The 13314-nt window shown below is 34.4% G+C and overlaps 1 protein-coding gene across 2 annotated transcripts in view; it reads right to left on the minus strand.

The window, feature by feature from the left end:
- The window catches only part of Strump (WASH complex subunit strump), a 272405-nt gene that overhangs the window by 231729 nt on the left and 27362 nt on the right, over window positions 1-13314 (minus strand). For both annotated transcript variants that reach the window (XM_085825272.1, XM_085825271.1), the window contains exon 3: window positions 2700-2784. In XM_085825272.1, the coding sequence (XP_085681398.1) occupies window positions 2700-2784 (85 nt within the window). The remainder of the gene's footprint in view (window positions 1-2699; window positions 2785-13314) is intronic.

The raw sequence follows: 13314 nt of genomic DNA on the forward strand, positions 1-13314 counted from the left end.
AAATTTTGCCTTTAAGAGATAATAAAATGGATATTCAACCCGCTATCATCTCCCCATTTTGGTGGACTATGGGAATCGGCAGTAAAGTCAATGAAATTACATCTAAAAAGGACTGCTGGTGATACTGTGCTGACCTATCCGGAATTTCAGTCCTTGATAGCGCAGGTTGAGGCTTGTCTCAACTCTAGGCCATTGTGTCCAACATCGGCTGATCCAAATGATTTAACTGCATTAACACCTGGTCATTTCCTAATAGGAACATCTTTAACTGCCATACCTGAACCAGACCTAAATTATAGTTCCTTCAATCACCTTGACAGATGGCATGTGAGACAGTTTATTTTTCAGCACTTCTGAAAAAGATGGAGTCGAGAATACCTGTCTCAGCTTCAGCAAAGACCTAAATGGCAAAAAAGTCATAACAATTTAGAAGTCAATGACTTAGTTCTCATCAAAGAAAACAATATTCCGCCTCTTAAATGGAGGTTAGGGAGAATAATTGCTGTCCATCCGGGCTCAGATCATAGAGTCAGAGTTGTTAGTATTAAAACTGGTCATGGTGTCATAAAACGACCAGTCGTGAAATTGTGTCCTCTTCCTATTCAGACTAAAAACTATAAACTGCTTCGCATATAATATTTTGTATTATTTTTCTTATGTTTATCTTTTATTACAGACTGAGAAGTTTCAAAATGCTCCAACTGTTGAAATCCCCTGGGATTTCAACGAGTGCCAAGATATCTATGTGAGTATTGTTTGCTTCATTTTATTGTTGCAAACAGTGTAAATTTCTTTTGTTTTTCCTCCTTTAGCTTTGAACTTTATGTATGGCAACAAGATAATTGATTGATAGAATTGTGTTTGTGACAGCCATGTAGAATGGCTCGCTTATTTTATATCAATTATTTCATATCGCTAACATCTTATTTATAATTTGTGTAATGAAATAAAAGTGAAGGAATACAGTCTATGTGTTAAGTGATTATTGTTTGTGAAACATATTAAGTGAAGATCAAAAGTAGTCCTACAAAATTTACAAATATTACACTGACTCTTGTTGTTTGACTTCTCCCATAATCTTTCTCAATATATTGATTCGAATACTGAAAAATTCGTTATCAATATTTTTGTCTGCATACACACCAAATTATGAAAACATAGCTACTTTTTAATTGATAAATATTACTAATAAAATATCATATTGGTTAATACCCTTCCCCTATTATCACTTATTAGCACACAACACACAAGTTTGAATGTGTTAAATATTAATATTTTAGTAGGTAGATTGCACCATATTTTTAAGAAAAAAGTTGATTACATATATACAGAAGTTTAGCCATTGCTGGCTCAAAAGATAATAAATTTGGAATGGTGGAAATTACAGACAGAATATGTTGCAAGTAGAGATTTTGAGGGCTGAGACTGAATGTTTTTGTTACTTTTGATATTGTGTCTCAGTAATAAGTTCACTATGAGGGGGGGGGATTGTAAGACCTTCAAAAGAAGCAACAGAAGATGGCTGTACAAGAAATGTCTGCAAAGGAAAAGGGGTGAACAAAAGATGAACCTAGTACTTTCAGCCTAAGTTTCGGTAAAATGCAAAGTTCAATGTAATGATACATCTTAATAAAGGTAGTAATAAACTATACCAAACCATTTTCAATGACAATGCCATGCCTTACTTTGGAAACATTTTAAAACATAGACAACAACAAATCACACTGATCAAATTGAGTGAAATAAAGGTCCAGTGAGTCACAAGCATGGTCAAATAATGTGCTGTGACAAAGAAAAGTTAAAAGAAGATGCTTTAGAAAAGCAGTTACTTGATTTTTTTTTTTTATGGAAGGGGACCCTTCATCTAAATAATAACATTTTATCTTCTTCCTCATCACTTATGCCATCCACTCTCTTTCATATACATAAGGTTAAATTAATTTTTTCATCTACTTTACTTGTTTAATTTGCTCTAAGTTTTATGATTTCCACTGGTTTAGTACTCTAAAGTGACAGTTAAAGTACAGATGCATACTTTAAATAAGCAATAATCTGCCGTTCATGAATGGATTAATCAATTTTGTATTAATTTCCATGACAAGAATTGTTTTAAGTTACAAATTTTTTGGAACACAAACTACTTTCAGGAACAAATTAAATTCATTAACTGAGGTTTTACTAGAGATGACTAACACAACTGCTTCCATTATGGTTACATCATGACTAAATCTAACTTTATTTTGTCCTTTAAGGTAACGCGCTTTCAACTAACCTTAGTTACTCTTTGTCAAGCAATTTTTGTTACTGTTTAAGTCTACCAGTTTAAGACTAAACATTTTCTCTCTTGAGAGAGGAATTTCTCATTTGTTAAAAAGAGTCCCCATTCTACACTTACAAGCAGAGACACATGTACTTAAAGAGGGGGAAAATTTATCAGAAAAAAATTAACTAATAAACTCATCTGTCAATTACTTTATAAATTTATACATCACTGGAATTATTTTCGTCAAAATTTAGAAAGCTGAAAGTTTAACTGTAATGTTTTGATGTTCCAGCTGCTTGAAATTTACCAACTTTTGTTCAGATATTTTAAGAGAACACTTCTAACAGAACGGCAAACTCTTCTAAGAATTTACTTCAACTGAAAGAAATAATGTTTAACATTATTATTTAATACCACTGAATGACAGAAAACTTACCAATAACTGTCTTCCATCCTCATTAGCAAGTACAGTTTCAAGAGTTTGTTGAATATATATTCCTTCATCCAAGTCCTCTAAAAACCTAAATTTTAAAACAAACAATGGAATAACTAACCACATAAAACAAGAATTTGGTTAAAATTTCAGTAATATCCTTAATAGGATTAAAAAAAAAAAAAGATACATTATTTCATGTACAATGTTCTTTTAACAGATTTCATTATGGAAATAAAAATAATATTCTTAACTGTGAACTACTGCAGAAGCGATTTTAGTTATAATTATAACATTTAAATTTATAGTCTCACACAGAACAATGCATACTGATAAGAACAAATGAACATATTTTGCAAATACAGTTTTTAAACATTTAATATAATGCCATTTTTAACATACAGTAAATGCGCTGTTAAATAAGCATAATTAGCACAGCTTCACAAAAATTGTGCAAATGAACATACTGTTTAAAATAACATTACTATTTAATTAAAAAAACTGATTTGATGAAAAGTAGAATTTTACAGCCAACATTTGGTGTTCAGTGAACAAATTATTTGGCCGTTGAACAAACTTTTTGTTAGAATATTAATTCAGTTAGCATATAACATCCTTATAATAACCTCGTGCACCTTTAACGGAAAAAAATGCTGTAAATGAATGGTCACTATATCAAAATGGATTTCGTATACTTTCATCAGTTGCATGAAAATTAAGATTTTTTAAAGAAATTGTATTTATAAAATGCTAAACAATATTAAATACCATCTCCCATAACAGAATTCCATGCTGCTTTGAAGAGGCGCAGCACATTATGAATATTCACTTCATAAATTTTGCCTTTATCCAGTGTAGAAAGAATTTGTTTCAGAAGTAACTTCCGATAACTATGTTTGAAATTTAATATGATCTCTTGATTGAGAGGCTGAAGAATAGCTGTAACATGCTGAGAAGCATTTCACTCCTATCGAAGTTGAAAACATTGATTTCAGAATGAGATGTACAGATCTAACTATATCGACAATTTCCCCATATTTGTTATTATTTATTGTCTATCGAAAAAAACAAGTCTCAAAAATGCTCTTAAATGCTTCTTCAAAAATGTCAGAATGATCTACCAACCCAGTGGCTTAGGGAGAGAGGGGCAAGGGGGTCTATCATGACCCTTGCACCTCTCGCAGAAGGGCACCAAATGGTCCCCAAGACAAACAAGATTTTCTGGAAAATTTCAATTTTTATTTTAATCGATTTCCGGAAAATAAGTTTTAAATCAATAATTATTATAATATAATTAATTATTTATTTTCTTGGTTTGTCTGATGAAATATGTTACACATAATTTTTGCTGTAAATCAATCAAATATCTCCCTATGCAAAAAGCTTTTTTTTCTTTCTTTCTGAACATTGTTTTCTAAAAAAGTGAAATTTTTTTTTCAAGCGAAATGCATGTACCGCTCACGCTTTTTATTAAACAATGCACTGTAGCCTTTTATTATATTATAAGCTCTTCAACCTTGAACTATTATTAATTTGGTCGCTAAACTATAATAATCAAATAGTAACTCACATAAAAAGAAAGTAATATTATGGACTTTTATTTGGCTAAACTCCTGATATCGCTCATCCAGAACATATGTTGCAAGTCTTTAGGTATGTAGCTATTGATTTTAGCAGCAGAAAAGTTTCTCTCGAACGATCTTTTTGGAGATTTACTGAAGTACATGCTAAAGATGCAGCCTCAATTGAAAATTTAACTTTGAAAACTTAAATTCCGATCACATTTCATTAATGAATATTACAATGGGAATTAAAAAATACTTTAAAGAAAAGCATTAAACACAAATCTGAAACAAAATAGAGTGTTAGAGCACAAATGGTTAGTGCTACTTTTGATGGGCTGGAAGCATTAGGAGGACTATTAGAAAAATTAGTAGACGACAGTTCTACCCAAGTGACATAGAAATAAAGCTACAATTTTATTGCAAAATACACTGAATTTTAATTTCATAATTTAAGTCCATTTCTGGCATGAAATCTTCAGAACTAATTATGTGCAGCTCAGATTACAAGATCCTAAAATGAATTTTAGCGAAGCATTGCATGATCATGAATCATTTGCAACTGAACTTGCAGAAATTCAACGAGATCTGTAAAAAAGTAATTCCTCTTTGTGAAAAACCGGGTATTGATACAACAATCCGTATTAAAAGACACTGAAAAATTCCAGGAGAATTGGCTAGAGATACAGGCCTTTCCGCAGAAAATGAAATTTCTCACATTATGAAAAGCATTCCTGATCATCTGCAGCAGGAAATAAGCATACAATTTACATGACTAAGTGATCGTAATTCCAAATTTGTATATTTATTGAATGTTGAACATTTATTAAACAAGAATAATGTTGATAATGATCTTGAAAAGAATTTTAAAAACTTGGGTGAATTTTATAATACAGACCTTAATGGAACAGTATGTCGAAATATTTTGCTCAAAACGGTTCGGGGATATTATGATTTTGGATACAACTGCGGATAAGGAAATGTTTTGTTGAGTGATATATGATGTAGAGGTGGGATAAGATATGAGAAAAGAAAAAGGAGCAATGAAAAAGGAATAATATTTTTTTTGATGAAATGTGTCAGTAAACAAAAAATGTACAATTTATGCAATACAAATAAAAATTTGTTTTTCCAGATACAAATGAGATTGAATAAGAGGTATGGTTTCCCTCACCAAAAGCAATTCATATCTGAGGAACATACTGGGCACTTTATATGAAGGATTCCTTCGTTGACAAGAAAATTATTCACTAGCTGAGCCAGATGGGGCCTGGCATTATCATCCATGAGAATGTATTCATCCTCGACTGCTACAGCGTAAGGGAGCACAACTAGTCTGAGGATCTCATTCCTATATTGCTGAGTCATTAGTGCTCCTTTCCTGATAATGTGCAGGTCAGTACGGCCATTGACAGAAATATCGGCACAGATGATCACTCTGACTCAGCCAAATAGAACACTTTCATGCACAAATAGAGGAGTATTATGTACAAGGTTCTCTCTAAATGAGAATCCGCTTATTGTGAGGTTGTACACTAAAATGGGACTCGTTCATGAGCATGTTGCCACTCAACACGTCCCCATACAAGATGCTCCTGTGCCCACCCTCTGCCGACAGCACGATGAACCTATGTCAACGAAACACAAACCCTACGAGCATAGAAACCAAATGGCGGGAATGGTTTCGAATAGTTCGAGTTAAAACTCAGGTAGCAGTAGCCCTCTGAAGGTGCTTTGGCTAGATAATGGCCTTTATAGTGTGGTTTCTTCTGGCCATTAGTGTTAAATACTGATCGTGATTTTGCACTGTTGCAAGCATACGACCTTGTCTCGATCTTTGGTAAACATTTCCAGAAATTTTTCAAAAACTGATTCCATAGTTTGGAAATGACATTTTGGAAAACTTCCACTACAATGAATTGTGTTTGACTCTCCTGTAAACGATCAATGGCCTTCCAGGCTACTGATTCAACTAAGTCATCTTGCTGAAACATTGTATTCACTGCTACAAAACATTCAATTTATGTCGTTTTTAATCTCCTACTTCAAAAAGAATGCTGCAGGTCGCTTTTCACTTCTTTTCTAAAATGCATAGTTTTCGACATCACAGATTACATTTTATTTCCCAACTTTGTAAACATTATAATTTTTTTTTATAACCTCTTCTATTTACTTCTCTTAAAAATGTTGTCGATTATATGGTTATTTCATATCGAACTCACAATATTCCCTAATTGTTTCGAGCAGTGTATAGGACTGCAAGACGTTACTCTGCAGTAGAAAAGAAACTGAACCTAAAACACCATTATAGCTCTTACCTTTATAATATCGCATGGAGAAAATGTTTTTCTAAACCTAAAACTTCGAGTCGCACTTCAAATACTCCTTACTATTTCATTATCAAATGCTGGCTATGAATGTTCGTTCAACAAATTAAAATTAATTTTGACATATTTACAATCAACGATGCGACAAGGTCGCCTAAGTGATCTAGCATTTTTAAATGTGGAAAGAGAAAAATTTGAAATTATCAACTTTGATGAAGTAATTGATAAATTTGCTTCATCCAAGGCAAGACAAATGTATAAATAGTAATTAATTGTATTAATGTATCATAATATTGTTATTAATAAATGTATCTACTGATCTATAATATATATTAAACCAGGGACGTAGCTAGAGTTTCCAGCGCCTGGGGACAACTGAAGAATTTGTGCCCCTTTTTGTGTGTTAAGAATGGGAAATATTTCATTAAAATTTTCGTAGCATCAATTTGGCACCCCTTGGATGCTGCGCCCGGGCGCAGATGTCCCCACTTGCCCCATCCTAGCTACACCACTGTATTAAACTGGTTCTACTCTTATATGTGCCTTAAGATCACCAAATGTGGGGATATGTGTTCTGCGCTGGTTTCTGGCCCGACTGCGTATTGTATGGCAACCCTTTTGATGTTGGTAACTCTTTTGCTGGAGTGATTAGAGGGTCTGGTAGATTATTTTTAGTGGTTGTGCATGATAGAAGTAAGGAAACGCTGATGAAATGTATTAAAGAGTAGAATGAGCCTTGTACAACTATTTTTTGGATGGGCTGGAAATCTTACAAGTATTTAGGAAAAGAAGGTTTTGAACATTTATTTGTGAACCATAGTATGTGAATTTTCTGGATAGTGTGTCTGGCTGTCATATCTGACTGTTGCGTTTTTCTTTTTCTGACACCAGTTGTTAACGTTATTTTCTTCCTTCACGTTCGTAGATTTGGAGTGAATAACGATGACACTTGATGAAGTATCGAAACACACTTTTTTGGCCAGTGTTCTAAGGACAACTCCAAAACACATTTTTACAGTTTTCGATGAACTACTATAAACACGCTGACACGATTAGCGACACAGCCTCCAGGTTATCAGGCATTCACGATGGAGACAGCTTCACGGCAAAGCACTAGGGTACAGCTCCCGACTCTGCTTGGTTGTTCTCGAAACTTCACGTACTCTCCACGCTACAACTCGCGATGCACTTCACGGCACACAGAGCACAGCTCCCGACTCTTCAGTTCAGTCGCTCCTGGAGCTCAACACGTTCTCTCGACGAAGCACTAACCACGATACACTACGAGACTCTTTCGGTGCATTTGACGACCCACTCGGCACTCGCTGCCGGGCTGTCAACTCGATCGACTCCGCAGGGATTGACTCGCTAGATGACACACCAACTCGCACTCTATGCGAGGCACTCTCACACGCCCTATCGACGAGACACACTCTCTCAATACTGCGGACTAGCAGGGTTTATATAGCTTTCGGCTTGTGTTCGAGAACATTCTGGGCTAAACTGGTACGAATTCATTCCAGAAGGTTTTCCATCCGTCCATTGTATATCACCAATTTTGTCGCCAAATGGGCAATTTCTCACCAAATGTGGCAACCCTGCCTTTACTTGCCATTTTATGACAACCCTAAAATTGCTTTGCGGGTAAGCTATCTTTTCATGCCTGTACATTTCGTAACAATACGATAGTGATTATGTGGTGCCATGTTAAAGGCGGTATGAAATTGGTATGTCTGCTGTTCGAAAAAGCATTCATGGTAAGTGCATTTTATTTTAACTTCTTCTGCAATGGCCAGACAGCCCAGGATGTGCCCTTGCCTTCCTCAGAATCGAATTCCAAGTTCTTCTATCCCTGGCCATGGACATCCAATTGGTTATTTTAAAATTCTTAAGTCTGTTTCCAAGCAGTCGAGCCACCTAAGTTTAGGACTCCCTCTTTTTCAGGTGCCGAATGGTCTGGCCAAGAAGATGTTTTTAGTTACTCGATTTTCATCCATTCTGCACAGGTGTCCTACCCATTTAATTCTCTGAATCCTTATATATTTTACTATATCTATTTCTTTAAAGGATTTACAGAGTTCAGAGTTAGTTCTTCTTCTTCAGATATTGTTACATAATCGAGAAAATATTGTTAAGAATTTTATTATTACTATTTTTATTATTGTTGTCTATTTTTCAAAACTGTGTTTTTGTTTTATTATTGTGTGAAGTTTGTAACTATATGTCTTTTCTTGTGTGGCAACAACGCTTCTGTAATTCTTCGATTTGTACTTTTGGATGTGTGCCAAGTTTGATGGCGTAATGCTCTGGAGAGAGCGTTGATTAATTGTGTGGATGAAACATGTTGTTTCAGAACGTTATTTCTTTAAAATATGTAAAATAAATGTTTTGTTTTCTGAACTCGGATTACGCAAACGTTATTTAGTTTCAACATAAAAGTTTGGCGTCCGTTTGACAGGACGTTTGTGTGATTTCGAGTAGTTTTGATTTAGGCGTTTTGTTAAAATGGAGTTGTTAAAAGCAAAACGTAAAAGTGAACGTACTTCGTTTACGTTAACTACGAAGATTGTGGAAGAAGAATTGCCTACTTGTACGGATCCTGAGAGATTGCAAGTGTTGTTGGGGCAACTAATTGACAAATTTGAATGCTTGAACAGTACTCAAAGCAGTGTTTTAGAACAAACCAAGGAAGCTGATTTTGAAAATGAATTTAATGCGGCTGAAGGATAGAGAGATTCCTTTATAGCTTTAAAGGTGAAACTTCAGAATAAAATTGGACAATTGAATTCGATGAATGTTACTACAGATATTGCTTCAGTTTCGATTTCAGATCCTAAAGAAAATAAAAACAGAAAGTTTAAACTTCCTAAGCTTAAACTGAAAAAGTTTTCTGGAGATGCAAGAGAATTTTTAGGCTTTTGAAGCCAATTCTCCGAAATTCATGAAGATGCGGATATTGTGCCGGAAGATAAATTTTTGTACTTAGTGCAAAGTGCAGTACCTGGCTCAAAGGCAGCTCAACTTTTGAACAGTTTTCCTGTTACCGCCGCGAATTATCCCAAAGCTATCGAGCATCTGAAAGAAAGAGTAGAGAAGATCTTCTGGTGCAGATCTATGTAAGAGATTTGCTTGGGCTTGTTACAAAGAATGCTACAACAGGCAGAACAGCGTCGGACTTAGGAGTACTTTATGATAGTATAGAAAGTAAATTACGAGCGCTGGAAAGCTTAAGACGCACCAAGGAAAAGTTTGCTGATTTCTTGGGACCTTTAGTAGAGTCGTGTCTACCTGAGAATATTCTACGTGCCTGGGAGCAGAGTCAAACTTCTGAACAGGGACAGGAAAAGAGTTCTGAAAAGACGCTTGAAAAACTAATGTGTTTTTTAAGGCATGAAGTAGAATCGGAAGAAATGATTAGATTAGCACAATCAGGATTTACTCATTCTGTTAAGTGTCTTAATAAAAATGTTATTTCAGGTAATTCAGATTTAGCAACAGCTGCCGAGCTGGTTAAGTACAAATGAAACCAGTAAAGGTAAGCAAAATGTTTGTATATTTTGTGGTAAGCCTCATATGAGTGCTAAGTGTTTTAAAGCTGAAAATATGAGCTTAAATGAAAAGAGGCAACTTGTACAAAAGAAAGGTGTTTGTTTTTCATGTTTAAGAATTGGGCATTTAAAAAACCAATGTAAAGCCAATATTAAATGTCCCATTTGCAGTTGTGATCATATAAAATTTATGTGTCCTCAGAATGTTAGTTCTATAAAACAAAATGACTCTAAGTTGGATGTTTCCCTTTCTAATAATAGTAAGAGCGAGAAAGTTTATTTGCAAACTTTATGTGTTCTAATTAAAGTTAAAGATCGAGAGAGAAAAATTAGGATTATCTTGGATTCGGGATCCCAACGTTCATACATTGGGGAGGAAATTATGAAGCGAATGAAAGCTGATCCTATTCGACAGAAGAAAGTAATTCATGGTTTGTTTGGGGGAGGGAAACTGCGCTTGTAACCCATTCTGTTTTTGCTATTGACATAAGCAATTTAGATAACACTTTTAGGTGTTGTTTTGAAGCTTTTTCTGAAAAAAAGATATGTGGATTTGTTCCAACAATCAAGAATGCTCAGATTATAGAGGAATTGAAAAGCAGGAAAATTGAGGTCAGTGACACATTTTGTGAGGAAAGTGAAATTGATTTATTGATAGGTGCAGATGTCATTGGTAAAGTGTTAACTGACGAATACCTAGAATTACCCTCTGGTTTAACTGCAGTCAAAACAAAACTGGGTTGGACGGTTGTGGGTAAAGAAAATGATACTGTTAGGAATAATGCCCTAGTAAGTCTTTCCTTAGATGTAAATAATGCTTCTTTGAAATCTTTATGGGAGCTTGAAGTTTTGGATATTTCCGACCCGACGGAAAATAGTAAAACGAAAAATCTTCATTGCGACTACAAGATTGATTTTCAGAATAAATTATCTATTCTGCCCGATGGTAGATATGAATTAGAATTACCCTGGAAATGCGAATCTACCAATTTATCAGATAATAAAAGCATTGCTTTAAACATGTCATCAAAAAATGATTAAGAGGGCAAAAGAAAATAATTCTTTGAAGGAATATCAAGAAGTGTTTAGAGAGTGGGAAAATTTAAATATTATAGAAAAGGTTCCGGAAAATGAATTAAACAATAAATGCCACTTTTTACCACACAGACCGGTTATTAAGATGAATAGTGAAACCACTAAGGTAAGACCCGTTTTTGATGCTTCATCTCGTGAAAAGGGAAAACAATCTTTGAATCAGTGTTTATTGAAAGGACCTAATTTAATAGAATTAGTCCCTGATATTTTAGACAGAATGAGATTTTTTCCTATTGGTCTGAGTGTAGACATAGAGAAAGCATTCTTGCAGTTAGGAATTTCTCCGAAGGATAGAGATTACTTGCGATTTTTCTATCCAAGTGATGAGGGAGAAATAGTGTATAGGCACTGCAGAGTAGTTTTTGGAGTTTCCTGCAGCCCTTATCTACTAGGTGCATCTATTAAATATCTCTTCGATAATTGTTCATCTGATTTTTTAGATGTGGCTGACAAATTAAAAAATTCATTCTATGTAGATAATTGTATTACGGGTGTTTACAATATTGAGAAACAAGAGGATTCAATTCAAAAGGCCAAAAGTCTTATGTCGAGAGGCAGATTTAATTTACGGGGATGGGAGAGCAATGTTGCTTCCAAATATACTACAAAACATTCTGGGGACACACCTCTTTTAGGAATATTGTGGAATTTAGACAATGATACTTTAAGGTGTAATATAAATGTAAATATGATAACTTGTGATACTAAGGTAAGTAAGAGACTGATTCTGTCTATTGTACAATCAATTTTTGATCCAATTGGAATACCCAATTGGAATTTTGCTTCCAAAACTTTTGTTACAAGAAACATGGAAGTTGAAATTTTCTTGGGACGAGGTATTGCCTCATGATTTTGTAAGTAAATTTTTTGTGTGGATAACTGATATACTTTTGTTGAAAAATGTGGCAATACCCCGAGTCATTGGAACCTTTGCAACAGTTGAATTGCATGTATTTGTCAATGCCTGCAAATATGCTTATGCAGGATGTATTTTCATGAGAAGTGTTGATTCGTGTAGTGTAAAAATTACTGTCTTAAGAGCAAAATCTAGAGTAGCTCCTATTTAGAATTTGACGATTCCTAGATTGGAATTAATGTCCTGTTGCATTGGATCCCGATTATTATATTCTGTTTGTAAAGCTCTTAATGATTTTGATATAAATGTAACTTTATGGTGTGATTCCACAGTTGCATTATGGTGGATCAGAAATCCTGGTAATTGGTCGAACTTTGTAAGCAATCGTGTTAAAGAAATTGCTAAGTTGACAAAACCTGAATCATGGAGGCATGTGCCTGGTAATATGAACCCAGCAAATGTGTTATCTCGGGGTTGCTCTGCTAAACAAATGATTAACTCTGAATGGTTTAAGGGACCTCTCTGGCTAAGAGAAAGTCCTGAATTTTGGCCTACCAATATTGTTTGTCAGCCGAGCGAAGCTGACTTGGGAAAGAGGAAGGTAAAACTTATTAATGTTAACTTTTCAGAGGATACCACTCCTTGGTATGCAGAAAGAGTTTCTGATTATGAGAAAATGATTCGTGTAACCGGTTGAGTGTTACGTTTTATTTCTAACTGTAGGAAGAATTCAAATTTGTGTAAAGAATCTAAACTAACTGTTGCTGAAATCATAAATTCCGAAAAAGTTTTGATTCGGTTGGTTCAAAGCTCAAATTTTCCTGACATTGGAGCTCTTAATCCACTTGATGTATTCATTGATAATGAAAAAATTATAAGAGTTAAAACTAGAATTTGGAACACAAAGACAATTCTGAATATTTAACACCAATTTTGTTACCGAGTAAATGTATCTTTACTACATTGTTAATTGAGTCAGTTCATAAGAAACATTGTCATGCTGGAACTCAAATGCTTCAATCTATTTTAAGAGAAAGATTCTGGATACTAAAACAATGTAAAACTGTGCGTAATGTGTTAAAAGGGTGTGTAATATGTCAACGATATAAAGCGAAACCGATGTCTTGTGAAGTGACTCCTCTTCCTGAAGATCGCGTAGGAGATTATAGAGCTTTTGAAATTTTGGTAGTAGATTTAGCTGGCCCATTGTTTTTCAAAGACGGTAAGAAG

This window comes from Stegodyphus dumicola, chromosome 10 (assembly GCF_044657685.1).
Source record: "Stegodyphus dumicola isolate Sdum_Otavi_A_Nest chromosome 10, ASM4465768v1".
Taxonomy (NCBI): Eukaryota; Metazoa; Arthropoda; class Arachnida; order Araneae; family Eresidae; genus Stegodyphus; species Stegodyphus dumicola.